The 14,672-nt window shown below is 39.2% G+C and overlaps 1 protein-coding gene across 1 annotated transcript in view; it reads left to right on the top strand.

Moving 5' to 3' along the window:
* Positions 1-13,531, top strand: part of NPEPPS (aminopeptidase puromycin sensitive) — a 15,257-nt gene extending 1,726 nt beyond the window's left edge. The window contains exons 3-9 of the mRNA XM_077788396.1: positions 741-960; positions 3,477-3,619; positions 3,918-3,974; positions 4,244-4,351; positions 5,596-5,751; positions 10,206-10,253; positions 12,175-13,531. Coding sequence (XP_077644522.1) covers positions 741-960; positions 3,477-3,619; positions 3,918-3,974; positions 4,244-4,351; positions 5,596-5,751; positions 10,206-10,253; positions 12,175-12,321 — 879 coding nt within the window. The 3' untranslated portion in view covers positions 12,322-13,531. The remainder of the gene's footprint in view (positions 1-740; positions 961-3,476; positions 3,620-3,917; positions 3,975-4,243; positions 4,352-5,595; positions 5,752-10,205; positions 10,254-12,174) is intronic.
* Positions 13,532-14,672: the final 1,141 nt, after the last annotated feature.

The raw sequence follows: 14,672 nt of genomic DNA, 5'->3' as shown, positions 1-14,672 counted from the left end.
AAATCCATCTGGGATTGGGGGAAAATCCAATGGGAATGGGGGAAAATCCAATGGGAATGGGGGAAAATCCAATGGGAATGGGGGAAAGACACCTGGGAATGGGGGAAATCCAATGGGAATGGGGGAAATCCAATGGGAACGGGGGAAAAGCCAATGAGAATGGGGGAAAGTCATCTGGGAATGGGGGAAATCCAATGGGAATGGGGCAAAATCATGTGGGAACAGGGCAAAGTCATCTGGGAATGGGGGACATCCAATGGGAACAGGGGAAAAGCCAGTGGGAATGGGGGAAATCCAATGGAAACGAGGAAAAATCATCTGGGAATGGGGAAAAATCATCTGGGAATGGGGAAAAATCCAATGGGAATGGGGAAAAATCCAATGGGAATGGGGGAAAATTATCTGGGAGCAGCGCAAAGTCATCTTGGAATGGGGGAAACTCATCTGGGAATGGGGCAGAGTCATCTAGAAATGGGGTAAAGTCATCTGGGAATGGGGGAAATCCAATGGGAATGGGGGAAATTCATCTGAGAATGGGGAAAATCATCTGGGATTGGTCTGGGAACAGGGGAAAATCATCTGGGAATGGGGGAAAATCCTCTGGGATAAAGAAAATAAAGTGATCAGCTATTAAAAATGGGATCAATCCCTGTATTTTCCTAATAACCAATAAAATAACATGCCGAGCTATTGAATAATGAGATTAATCTCTTTTTTTTTTTTTTTTTCCTTTTCCTCAGGCCCGAGCTGGAATCATCAGCACCGTGGAGGTGCTGAAAGTGATGGAAGCTTTTGTGAACGAGCCCAACTACACGGTGTGGAGCGACCTGAGCTGCAACCTGGGCATCCTGGGCACCCTCCTGTCCCACACGGATTTCTACGAGGACATCCAGGTGTTCGTCAGAGACGTCTTCTCCCCCATCGGGGAGAGGCTGGGCTGGGACCCCAAACCTGGAGAGGGTAGGAAAGTTCTGCTGGGGCTGGAAATCTGCTGGGGTGGGTAAAAATCAACAGGGGTTTGGGGGGAAATTGAGTAAAAATCATCAGGGGTTTGGGGGGAAATTGAGTAAAAATCAACAGGGGTTTGGGGGGAAATTGAGTAAAAATCAACAGGGGTTTGGGGGGAAATTGAGTAAAAATCGTCAGGGGTTTGGGGGGAAATTGAGTAAAAATCATCAGGGGTTTGGGGGGAAATTGAATAAAAATCATCAGGGGTTTGGGGGAAAATTCAGTTTGGGGTGGGTAAAAATCATCAGGGATTTGGGGGGAAATTGAGTAAAAATCATCAGGGGTTTTTGGGGGGAAATTGAGTAAAAATTGTCAGGGGTTTTGGGGGAAATTGAATAAAAATCATCAGGGGTTTGGGGGGAAATTGAGTAAAAATCAACAGGGGTTTGGGGGGAAATTGAGTAAAAATCATCAGGGGTTTGGGGGAAAATTCAGTTTGGGGTGGGTAAAAATCATCAGGGGTTTGCGGGGAAATTGAGTAAAAATCATCAGGGGTTTGGGGGAAAATTGAGTAAAAATCATCAGGGGTTTGGGGGAAAATTCAGTTTGGGGTGGGTAAAAATCATCAGGGGTTTGGGGGGAAATTGAGTAAAAATCATCAGGGGTTTGGGGGGAAATTGAGTAAAAATCATCAGGGATTTGGGGGGAAATTGAGTAAAGATCATCAGGGGTTTTTGGGGAAATTGAGTAAAAATCATCAGGGGTTTGGGGGGAAATTGAGTAAAAATCATCAGGAGTTTGGGGGGAAATTGAGTAAAAATCATCAGGGGTTTGGGGAGAAATTCAGCTTGGGATGGGTAAAAATCCAACAGGGGTTTGGGGGGAAATTGAGTAAAAATCATCAGGGGTTTGGGGAGAATTCAGCTTGGGATGGGTAAAAGTCAAACAGGGGTTTGGGGGAAATCTACTAGGAAATTCAGTTTTGGGTGGGTAAAAATCATCAGGGGTTTGGGGAGAAATTTCTTCTGGAAAATTCAGTTTGGGGTTTGGGAATCTTGAGTGTCAACAAATTATTGGGGATTGTGAGGGAGACTTCTGGGGAATCCAATTATGGATTTGGGAATCTTGAGGAACAATAAATTATCAATGATTTTTTCTCACTCCTCAACCCTCCGGAGGGGTCTGGTTTTGGGAAAATTGGGGAAAGCTCCCAAATAATCCCATTTTTCAATTTTTTCCCTTTCCTAGCCACCTAGATGCCCTTTTGAGGGGTCTGGTTTTGGGAAGACTGGGAAAAGCTCCCAAATAATCCCATTTTTTTTTTGTTTTTTCTCGCTCCTAGACCACCTAGATGCCCTTTTGGGGGGGTCTGGTTTTGGGAAAATTGGGAAAAGCTCCCAGAGAATCCCATTCTTCCATTCTTTCTTTCGTCTAAACACTTCTGAGCGGTCTGGCCTTAGGAAAACTAGGAAAAGCTCCCAAATAATCCCATTTTTCCATTTTTTCCCTCTCCTAGGCCACCTAGATGCCCTTTTGAGGGGTCTGGTTTTGGGAAAACTGGGCAAAGCTCCCAAATAATCCCATTTTTCCATTTTTTCCCTCTCCTAGGCCACCTAGATGCCCTTTTGAGGGGTCTGGTTTTGGGAAAACTGGGCAAAGCTCCCAAATAATCCCATTTTTCCATTTTTTCCCTCTCCTAGGCCACCTAGATGCCCTTTTGAGGGGTCTGGTTTTGGGAAAATTGGGCAAAGCTCCCAAATAATCCCATTTTTCCATTTTTTCCCTCTCCTAGGCCACCTAGATGCCCTTTTGAGGGGTCTGGTTTTGGGAAAACTGGGCAAAGCTCCCAAATAATCCTATTTTTCCATTTTTTCCCTCTCCTAGGCCACCTAGATGCCCTTTTGAGGGGTCTGGTTTTGGGAAAATTGGGCAAAGCTCCCAAATAATCCCATTTTTCCATTTTTTCCCTCTCCTAGGCCACCTAGATGCCCTTTTGAGGGGTCTGGTTTTGGGAAAACTGGGCAAAGCTCCCAAATAATCCCATTTTTCCATTTTTTCCCTCTCCTAGGCCACCTAGATGCCCTTTTGAGGGGTCTGGTTTTGGGAAAACTGGGCAAAGCTCCCAAATAATCCCATTTTTCCATTTTTTCCCTCTCCTAGGCCACCTAGATGCCCTTTTGAGGGGTCTGGTTTTGGGAAAATTGGGCAAAGCTCCCAAATAATCCCATTTTTCCATTTTTTCCCTCTCCTAGGCCACCTAGATGCCCTTTTGAGGGGTCTGGTTTTGGGAAAACTGGGCAAAGCTCCCAAATAATCCCATTTTTCCATTTTTTCCCTCTCCTAGGCCACCTAGATGCCCTTTTGAGGGGTCTGGTTTTGGGAAAACTGGGCAAAGCTCCCAAATAATCCCATTTTTCCATTTTTTCCCTCTCCTAGGCCACCTAGATGCCCTTTTGAGGGGTCTGGTTTTGGGAAAACTGGGCAAAGCTCCCAAATAATCCCATTTTTCCATTTTTTCCCTCTCCTAGGCCACCTAGATGCCCTTTTGAGGGGTCTGGTTTTGGGAAAATTGGGCAAAGCCGGGCACAAGGCGACGCTGGAGGAGGCCCGGCGCCGGTTCAAGGAGCACGTGGAAGGGAAGCACATCCTCTCTGCTGACCTGAGGAGTCCTGTAAGTCCTTGGGGAGGTTTTGGGATCCCCAAAATGTGTCCCCACCCCCTGGGCAGGTGCATTCCAAAGGGTAGGGAATGAGAGGGGAGCATCCTTCTTTTTCGGCATCCTGCTGGAATTGCCAAAATTCCCCTGGAATGGAGGAAAACATCGAAGAGTTGAAGCATCTCTTCAATGCAGAGTTAAAACCCAGGAGGGAACGCAGTGTTGGTGCTTCCAGATGTTGGAATTCCAACCCAATTCCATCAAAATTTCCGAAAGTTTGATGGTTTTTTGTTTGTTTCTGGTTTGCTCCCAGGTCTACGTGACTGTGCTGAAACACGGGGACAGCTCCACCCTGGACACCATGCTAAAGGTTGGGTGCTCACTCTCCAAAATCCCACATTTCCCCCTAAAAAAAATCCCTGGGATTTATCCACAATCCTTGGTGCTGTGAAATTCCCTTGGGAATCTTCCCCTTTTGAAAATCGCTTTATTCCTTGGAATTAACAGCACCACCAGCCAGGCCGATTTATCCCTGATTAGATTTGACGAGTAATTAGCAGCTCTGGCGGCCACAGAGGGGCTAATTAGGTGTGGAATTAATGATTAATTAATATTTGGATGTGTTTTCACCCCCTTCAGCTGCACAAGCAGGCCGACATGCAGGAGGAGAAGAACCGGATCGAGCGCGTCCTCGGAGCCATCTCCCAGCCAGAGCTGATCCAAAAAGTTCTCACCTTTGCACTTTCAGTGAGTTCCCTTCTTTTGGGATATTCCCTGGGGAATTTCCCTCTGCATTCCCTGGATCCAAAATTTCTCACCTTTGCACTTTCAGTGAGTTCCCTTCTTTTGGGACATTCCCTGGGGAAGTCCAAAATTTGGCTGAGTTGGGCCCAAAATTTGGCTGAGTTGGGTCCAAAATTTGACTGAGTTGGGTCCAAAATTTGTCTGAGTTTGGTCCAAATTAAGAAGAATTTGGCTGAGTTGGGTCCAAAATTTGACTGAGTTTGGTCCAAAATGAAGAAGAATTTGGCTGAGTTGGGTACAAAATTTGGCCGAGTCGAGTCCAAAATTTGGCTGAGTTGGGTCCAAAATTTGGCCGAGTCGAGTCCAAAATTTGGCTGAGTTGGGTCCAAAATTTGGCTGAGTTGGGTCCAAAATTTGGCTGAGTTTGGTCCAAAATGAAGAAGAATTTGGCTGAGTTGGGTACAAAATTTGGCCGAGTCGAGTCCAAAATTTGGCTGAGTTGGGTCCAAAATTTGGCTGAGTTGGGTCCAAAATTTGGCTGAATTTGGTCCAAATTAGGAAGAATTTGGCTGAGTTGGGTCCAAGATTTGGCTGAGTTTGGTCCAAATTAGGAAGAATTTGGCTGAGTTGGGTACAAAATTTGGCCGAGTCGAGTCCAAAATTTGGCTGAGTTGGGTCCAAAATTTGGCTGAATTGGGTCCAGATTAAGAAAAATTTGGCTGAGTTGGGTCCAAGATTTGGCTGAGTTGGGCCCATAATTTGGCTGAATTTGGTCCAAATTAGGAAGAATTTGGCTGAGTTGGGTCCAAGATTTGGCTGAGTTTGGTCCAAATTAGGAAGAATTTGGCTGAGTTGGGTACAAAATTTGGCCGAGTCGAGTCCAAAATTTGGCTGAGTTGGGTCCAAAATTTGGCTGAATTGGGTCCAAATTAACAAAAAGTTGTCTGAATTGGGTCCAAATTAAGAAGAATTTGGCTGACTTGGGTCCAAAATCAGAAAAATCTGAGTGAACTGGTTCCAAGTTAAGAAAACCCTGGGAGACTTGGTTCCAGAGCAACAAAAATTTAAAGCAATTTCTTCCAGAGTAACAAAAACCTGAGATTTGCTTCTCCTTCAACCTTTGAGTTGTACATTCAATTTCTGGATAAAAAAATCAGCTTTAATTGACGGATTGCGTGTAGGAACAGCTAACCCCTGATGGCAGGGCTGTGGAATTGTTGGGAAAAGTGGAATTTTTGGTTCTCCAGGAGGAGGTGCGGCCCCAGGACACGGTGTCGGTGATCGGGGGCGTGGCTGGGGGCAGCAGGCAGGGCAGGAAAGCGGCCTGGAAATTCCTGCGGGACAACTGGGAGGAGCTCTACAACCGCTACCAGGGCGGCTTCCTCATCTCCAGATTAATAAAGGTATTAGTGCAATTAATTTAATTTAATTCAATTTTATACCATCGCTACCAGGGCGGCTTCCTCATCTCCAGATTAATAAAGGTATTAGTGCAATTAATTTAATTTAATGTAATTTAATTTAATTTTATATCATCGCTACCAGGGTGGCTTCCTCATCTCCAGATTAATAAAGGTATTACTGCAATTAATTTAATTTAATGTAATTTAATTTAATTCAATTTTATACAACCGCTACCAGGGCGGCTTCCTCATCTCCAGATTAATAAAGGTATTACTGCAATTAATTTAATTTAATTTAATTTTATACCATCGCTACCAGGGCGGCTTCCTCATCTCCAGATTAATAAAGGTATTACTGCAATTAATTTAATTTAATTCAATTTTATACCATCGCTACCAGGGCGGCTTCCTCATCTCCAGATTAATAAAGGTATTACTGCAATTAATTTAATTTAATTCAATTTTATACAACCGCTACCAGGGCGGCTTCCTCATCTCCAGATTAATAAAGGTATTACTGCAATTAATTTAATTCAATTTTATACCATCGCTACCAGGGCGGCTTCCTCATCTCCAGATTAATAAAGGTATTCGTTCATTTAATTTAATTTAATTCAATTTAATTCAATTTTATACAACCGCTACCAGGGCGGCTTCCTCATCTCCAGATTAATAAAGGTATTACTGCAATTAATTTAATTTAATTCAATTTAATTCAATTTTATACCATCACCACCAGGGCGGCTTCCTCATCTCCAGATTAATAAAGGTATTACTGCAATTAATTTAATTTAATTCAATTTAATTCAATTTTATACCATCGCCACCAGGGCGGCTTCCTCATCTCCAGATTAATAAAGGTATTACTGCAATTAATTTAATTTAATTTAATTTAATTCAATTTTATATCATTGCTACCAGGGCGGCTTCCTCATCTCCAGATTAATAAAGGTATTACTGCAATTAATTTAATTTAATTCAATTTTATACCATCGCTACCAGGGCGGCTTCCTCATCTCCAGATTAATAAAGGTATTACTGCAATTAATTTAATTTAATTCAATTTTATACCATCGCTACCAGGGGGGCTTCCTCATCTCCAGATTAATAAAGGTATTCGTTCATTTAATTTAATTTAATTCAATTTAATTCAATTTTATACCACCGCCACCAGGGCGGCTTCCTCATCTCCAGATTAATAAAGGTATTCGTTCATTTAATTTAATTTAATTTAATTTAATTCAATTTTATACCATCGCTACCAGGGCGGCTTCCTCATCTCCAGATTAATAAAGGTATTAGTGCAATTAATTTAATTTAATTTAATTTTATACCATCGCTACCAGGGCGGCTTCCTCATCTCCAGATTAATAAAGGTATTACTGCAATTAATTTAATTTAATTCAATTTTATACCATCGCTACCAGGGCGGCTTCCTCATCTCCAGATTAATAAAGGTATTCGTTCATTTAATTTAATTTAATTCAATTTAATTCAATTTTATACCATCACTACCAGGGCGGCTTCCTCATCTCCAGATTAATAAAGGTATTAGTGCAATTAATTTAATTTAATTTAATTTAATTCAATTTAATTCAATTTTATACCATCACCACCAGGGCGGCTTCCTCATCTCCAGATTAATAAAGGTATTAGTTCAATTAATTAAATTTAATTCAATTTAATTCAATTTTATACAACCGCCACCAGGGCGGCTTCCTCATCTCCAGATTAATAAAGGTATTACTGCAATTAATTTAATTTAATTTAATTTAATTTAATTTAATTTAATTTAATTCAATTTTATACCATCACCACCAGGGCAGCTTCCTCATCTCCAGATTAATAAAGGTATTAGTGCAATTAATTTAATTTAATTCAATTTTATACCATCGCCACCAGGGCGGCTTCCTCATCTCCAGATTAATAAAGGTATTCGTTCATTTAATTTAATTTAATTCAATTTAATTCAATTTTATACCATCACTACCAGGGTGGCTTCCTCATCTCCAGATTAATAAAGGTATTACTGCAATTAATTTAATTTAATTTAATTTAATTCAATTTTATACCACCGCCACCAGGGTGGCTTCCTCATCTCCAGATTAATAAAGGTATTCGTTCATTTAATTTAATTTAATTCAATTTAATTCAATTTTATACCACCGCCACCAGGGCGGCTTCCTCATCTCCAGATTAATAAAGGTATTACTGCAATTAATTTAATTTAATTTAATTCAATTTTATACAACCGCCACCAGGGCGGCTTCCTCGTCTTCAGGTTGATAAAAGTATGGAATTCCATTTAATTCCATTTAATTTAATTTAATTCCATTTTTTACTACCGCCACCAGGGCGGCTTCCTCATCTCCAGGTTGATAAAGGTATGGAGTAATTAAATTTAATTCCACTGAATTCCATTGAATTCCATTCAATTTTATACAATTGCTACCAGGGCGGCTTCCTCATCTCCAGATTAATAAAGGTATTAATTCAATTTAATTAGATTTAATTTAATTTTATACAACCGCTACCAGGGTGGCTTCCTCATCTCCAGGTTGATAAAGGTATGGAATAATTCCATTTAATTCAAATTAATTCAATTTAATACAATCTATACCAGGGTGGATTCCTGATTTCCAGGTTGATAAAGGTGTGGGGGCTCCACTGAATTCCATTTAATTCCATTGAATTCCATTTAATACAACTGCTACCAGGGTGGCTTCCTCATCTCCAGGTTGATAAAGGTATTGGTTCAATTAATTTAATTAAATTAAATTTAATTCAGTTTTATACAACCGCTACCAGGGCGGCTTCCTCATCTCCAGATTAATAAAGGTATTAATTAAATTTAATTTAATTTAATTTAATTTTATACAACCACTACCAGGGCGGCTTCCTCATCTCCAGGTTGATAAAGGTATTGGTTCAATTAATTTAATTAAATTAAATTTAATTCAGTTTTATACAACCGCTACCAGGGTGGCTTCCTCATCTCCAGGTTGATAAAGGTATGGAGTAATTCAATTTAATTCCATTTAATTCAATTTAATACAATTGCTATCGGGGGGGGGTTCCTGATCTCCAGATTAATAAAGGTGTGCAGTTCCATTTATTTTAATTTAATTCCATTTAATATAATTGATACCAGGGTGGATTCCTGATTTCCAGGTTGATAAAGGTGCAGGAGCCGGAAATGTTCCATTGAATTCAATTTATTTAAATTTAATTCCATTTAATTCAATTCAATTTAATTTAATATAATCGATACCAGGATGAATTCCTGATCTCCAGATTGAAAAAGGTACAGGAGCCTCCATCTGGGACAGGAAATGTTCCATTGAATTCCATTGATTTCAATTTAATTCAATTTAATTTTATTTATTTCAATTTAATTCAATTTAATTCAATTCAATTTAATTTAATATAATCAATACCAAGGTGGATTCTTAATCTCCAGATTGATAAAGGTACAGGAGCCCTGGGGGAAACTTCCTGCCCATCTGAGACTGTTCAATTTAATTTGATTTAATTTAATTTGATTCAATTTAATTTAATTTAATTCAATTTAATTCAATTTAATTCAGTTCAATTCAATTTAATTCAGTTCAATTTAATTCAATTTAATTCAGTTCAATTTAATTCAATTTAATTCAATTCAATTTAATTCAATTCAATGTAATTTTTGTTTAATAATTTAATAAATTCATAATTACTTTTATAAATTGAATTATAAATGTAATAATTTAAATTTTTATTTATTTCTAATAAATAATATAGTTTATAAATCTATTTAATTGCATTTATATTTAATATCTATATTTATATCTATACACTGACATATTGTTGTATAAAATATGAATATGTTTTATTTATATATAATAAATACATTTAATATACATTTAATACTACAGCAAATAAACAAATTAGTTTTCCTTAATTAATAAAATAAATAATGAAAAAATTAAATAAAATAATGAACTAAAAGAATAAAATTAACAAAGTAATTTTTATTTTAAAAATTAATAAATATATTATATATTATATATTTTTAATAAATCAGTAACATTTATTTATTTAATGTTTTTATTTATCAATATAAATAAAAATATATATTTTATATTATTTACATTTAATGTATATTTAATATATATTATGCATTTAATAAATATATTTAATAAATATATAATTTTAATACATAAGTATATGTAATAAATATGTTTAAATATTAAATATGTTTATTTATCTATTTAATAAATAAATTTAATATTTTTATTAGCATATTTTTATATATCGTATTATCAATATATTTAATAAATAAATATATTTCTTAAAATAAATATACAAAATATTAATTTAGTATATATTTACTAAACAATTATTTGTTTGTTTATTTAACTTTAATTTAATAATTCATTCATAATTTAAATTTGGGTTTATTTTTTCCCTTGCAGCTCACAGTGGATGGATTTGCAAATGATAAAATGGCTGCAGAAGTGAAGGTAAGATTCTTTAATTAACAAATTTCTTAATTAGTCCCTGATAAACTTGGGGTGCTCTGGGTGGAGGAGTCCAACCCTGCTGGATTTTGTTTTGCTGCCCCTCTTTGGGCTGCATAAAATAGAATTAAAATATTTAATCAAAATTTTGGGCAAAACCTGGAATTTCCCTGATTTATTCCTCACTGATTTCAGCTGTGATAAAACCCAGCAAATTTTGGGCCTTCCCTGAAACCAAAATTTTTAAATATTCAGAATATTCCCAATTTTTATCTTTGGCACAGCTCTGAGGGTGGCTTTGGATTTAAAATATTCAGAATATTCCCAATTTTTATTACAGACACAGCTCTGAGATTGGCTCTGGATTTCATTTTTATTCTTTTCCCCCATTTTTCCAAGAACATCTTGTAAGGATAAACTTTAAACCAGGGCTGTTAATTGCTTAATTAGCACTTCCCTAATTGGGAAAGCACTCAGGGGGAATTATTATCCCAAAAATCAGCCGAGCCCTTTTATCATTTAATGCCTTTTCTTAGTAAATATTTACCAGCAAAAATGATTTTAGAGGGAAATTTTGCATTAGAATCGATTTTATTTGATTTTATTTTTGAAAAATAGTTGGCTGGATAAATCACCTTTAATTAAATCCAGGAGAATTCCTGATTTTTGGGTGGGAATTGGTCACGGGGTTGCAAAGTGACACCGAGAGTTTATCCCAAAATTTTGGCAGATCCGGGAAAAATCCCGGGAAAAGCGGCTTGGAGGGAGGCAGGGCCAGATCCTGACCCGGGATAAACAGTGACAGCAGGGACATCTCCTGTCCTGGGATAAACAGTGACAGCAGGGACAGCTGTCCTGGGATAAACAGTGACAGCAGGGACAGCTGTCCTGGGATAAACAGTGACAGCAGGGACAGTTCCTGTCCTGGGATAAACAGTGACAGCAGGGCCAGTTCCTGACCTGGGATAAACAGTGACAGCAGGGACAGCTGTCCTGGGATAAACAGTGACAGCAGGGACATCTCCTGACCCGGGATAAACAGTGACAGCAGGGACAGTTCCTGACCCGGGATAAACAGTGACAGCAGGGACAGCTGTCCTGACCTGGGATAAACAGTGACAGCAGGGACAGCTGTCCTGGGATAAACAGTGACAGCAGGGACAGTTCCTGTCCTGGGATAAACAGTGACAGCAGGGACAGCTGTCCTGGGATAAACAGTGACAGCAGGGACAGTTCCTGACCCGGGATAAACAGTGACAGCAGGGACAGTTCCTGTCCCAGGACATCAGAGTGACAGAGGAGGTCTTTCCCCATCCCTGCAAATATTTCCTAACCCCAACCCCAACCCAACCCAACCCAACCAACCCAACCCAACCAACCCAACCCCAACCCAACCAACCCAACCCAACCAACCCAACCCCAACCCAACCCAACCAACCCAACCCAACCCCAACCAACCCAACCCCAACCCAACCCCAACCCAACCCAACCAACCCAACCCAACCCCAACCCAACCCAACCCCAACCCAACCCAACCCCAACCCAACCCCAACCCAACCAACCCAACCCCAACCAACCCAACCCCAACCCAACCAATCCAACCCCAACCAACCCAACCCCAACCCAACCCCAATCCAACCCCACTTAACCCAACCCCACTGAACCCAACCCAACCCCAACCAACCCAACCCCAACCCAGCCCCAACCCAACCAACCCCACCCTAACCAACCCACCCCAACCTAACCCAACCCAACCCAGCCCAACCCAACCCAGCCCAACCCCAGCCCAAACCAACCAACCCAACCCAACCAACCCAACCCAACCAACCCAACCCAACCAACCCAACCCCAACCCACCGAACCCAACCCAAGCAGCCCACCCCAACCGCCGCTGTCCCCCACCGCGCTGTCGCTGTCCCTGCAGGCGTTCTTCGAGAGCCACCCGGCGCCGTCGGCGGAGCGCACGGTGCAGCAGTGCTGCGAGAACATCCTGCTGAACGCGGCCTGGCTGCGCCGCGACGCCGACAGCCTGCAGCACTTCCTGCAGCAGCGCCGCGCCGCGCCCGTGTGAGCCCGGCCCCGCCGCCGGCACCGCCACCGGCACCGGCACCGGCGCGGAGGAGCCCCGGCGCCGCCCCACCTGCCGAGAATTTGGGAGTTCTGCTTTTGGTTTCTTTCCCCTTCTTCTCTTTTCTGTTCATTTTTTTTTTTTTTATTTTTAATTTTTTTTTAATTTTTTTTTCCTTTTTATCCTCCTTTATTCCTTTTTTTTCCTTTTTTCTCCTTTTATTTTTTCCTTTTTTTTCTTTTTATTTCCTTTTTTGTCATTTTCCTTTTTTCCTGTTTTTCACTTTTTTCCCTTTTTTCTCATCTTTTTCCTTTTCTCCTTCTTTCACTTTTCTTCCTTTTTTCACTTTTCTTCCTTTTTTCACTTTTTTTCCTTTTTTTCTCCTTTTTTTATTTTTTCCTTTTTTTTTGTTTTCCCTTTTTTTCTCCTCTTTTTCCTTTTTTTAATTTTTCCTTTTTTTCCCCTTTATTTTATTTTTCCTTTTTTTCTTTTTTTTTCCTTTTTTTCTTATTTTCCCTTTTTTCTCCTTTTTTTCCTTTTTTCACTTTTTTCCTTTTTTTCTCCTTTTTCCCCTTTTTTCTTTTTATTTCCTGTTTTCCTTTAATTTTAAATTTTTTTTCATTTTTTTCCTTTTTTTCTCCATTTTTTTTTCTTCTTTTTCCCCCTTTTTCTATTTTCTCCTTTTTTTCTCCTTTTTTCCCTTGTTTCTTTTTATATCTTTTTTCCTTTCTTTTATTTACGTTTCTTTTCTCTTTTCTTCCCTCTTTTTTCCTTTTTTTTCCTTTCTTTTCTTTTTTCATTTTTATTTTTTCTTCTTCCCCCTTATTTCTATTTCCTGTCTTGTTTTCTTTTTTTTCTCTTTTATTTTTTTTTCCTTTTCTCTTTTTTCCTTTTTTTTCTTTTGTTTCCTTGTTTTCTTTTTTTTCTCTATTTCCTTTTTTTCCTTTTAGTTCATTTTTCAATTTGTTTATTTCCTCCTCCTCAAGCCCGTGGGGATTGGACCGTGAATGTAGAATTTAAATCGGTTCCTGCTCACACACTCCAAGAATTTGGGAAAAAAAAACCACCACCACCACCAACAAAATCTATCAGCGATTCTGCAGAAAAAGAGAGAGAGAGAGAAAAAAAAATACAAAAATAAAAAAAAAAGAGAGAGAAAAAATCTGTAAATATGATAGTAATAAAATAGAGCATAACAAAACTGTGAAACTTCCTCAAGCCTTGTCAGTGGTTAAAATATTTAACACCCCCCTCTCCCTTTTCCTGACTCTTATGGACAAATTCTGGTTTTTACACCCTCCCTCCCCCAAAAAAAAAAGAGAAAATTGGGGGATTTTAGGTCAGGGAGAGTCTGAGGCAGAGTGGGGCCAGGCAGGTGTGGCCGGATCCGTGCAAAATTTTGGGGAGATCCCTGAACCCCCAAGCACAGTAGGGTTCCCTTTTCCCTTTTTGTGTTAAAAACCCCCAAAAAAACCCAAAAAAAGCCCCAAATCTCCCCGTTCTGCTCCTGCTGTCGGGGGTGCACAGGTGGGGATTGTCCTGTGCCAGCCACATCCAAACAGAAAAATTGTGCAGAAAAATCTGATTTTCTTTCCCATTTCCTCCTGGCTGCCCTTCCTCCTCCTCCAGAGGATCCAGCTGCTCCTTCCTCTCCAAAATTCCGCTGGAAATTCGGATTCAGAAGCCTTAAATCAGTGATGATGATGATGATGATGATGATGATGAAGAAGCTGTGCCATCATCCCCTCCCAAAGCAGCGTGGTCCCACTCAACCACCCTCTAACACACAAAGGTTGGAGTTCCAGATTTTTATTTTTTTTGGTTTTTTCCTCCCTTTTTTTTTGTTCTTTTTTTTCCTTATTTTCTCGAACAGGAATTGGTATTTGGTGTGGCTTAACTGTTAATTTTTTTTTCGGAAGGCCATCAGATTTCACTTGTCAGACTGCTTCCCCCTCGAGACATTTTTGTGCTAAAAAAAAAAAATTATGAAAAAAAAACCCACAAAAAAATAAAAAAACAACAAAAAATAGTACAAAATAAACAAGAAAAAAAAGATTTAAAAACAGTTGGCGTTAATAAAAATGTCAATGTGAAATTCAAGTCCTCACCTTGTGTTCTGTTTGAAGGCTGAAAGGACCCAAAGATCAGTTTAATTTGGAGCCTGAAAGGACCCAAAATTGGGTTTATTTGGAGCCTAAAAGGACCCAAAACTGAATTTAATTTAGAGCCTGAAAGGACCCAAAACTGGGTTTATTTAGAGCCTGAAAGGACCCAAAACTGGATTTATTTAGAGCCTGAAAGGACCCAAAATTGGTTTAATTTGGAGCCTGAAAAGACCCAAAACTACGTTTATT

The sequence above is a fragment of the Lonchura striata genome, chromosome 25 (genome assembly GCF_046129695.1).
Source record: "Lonchura striata isolate bLonStr1 chromosome 25, bLonStr1.mat, whole genome shotgun sequence".
In the NCBI taxonomy this organism is placed as follows: Eukaryota; Metazoa; Chordata; class Aves; order Passeriformes; family Estrildidae; genus Lonchura; species Lonchura striata.
This window is presented reverse-complemented; position numbering and strand designations above follow the sequence as displayed.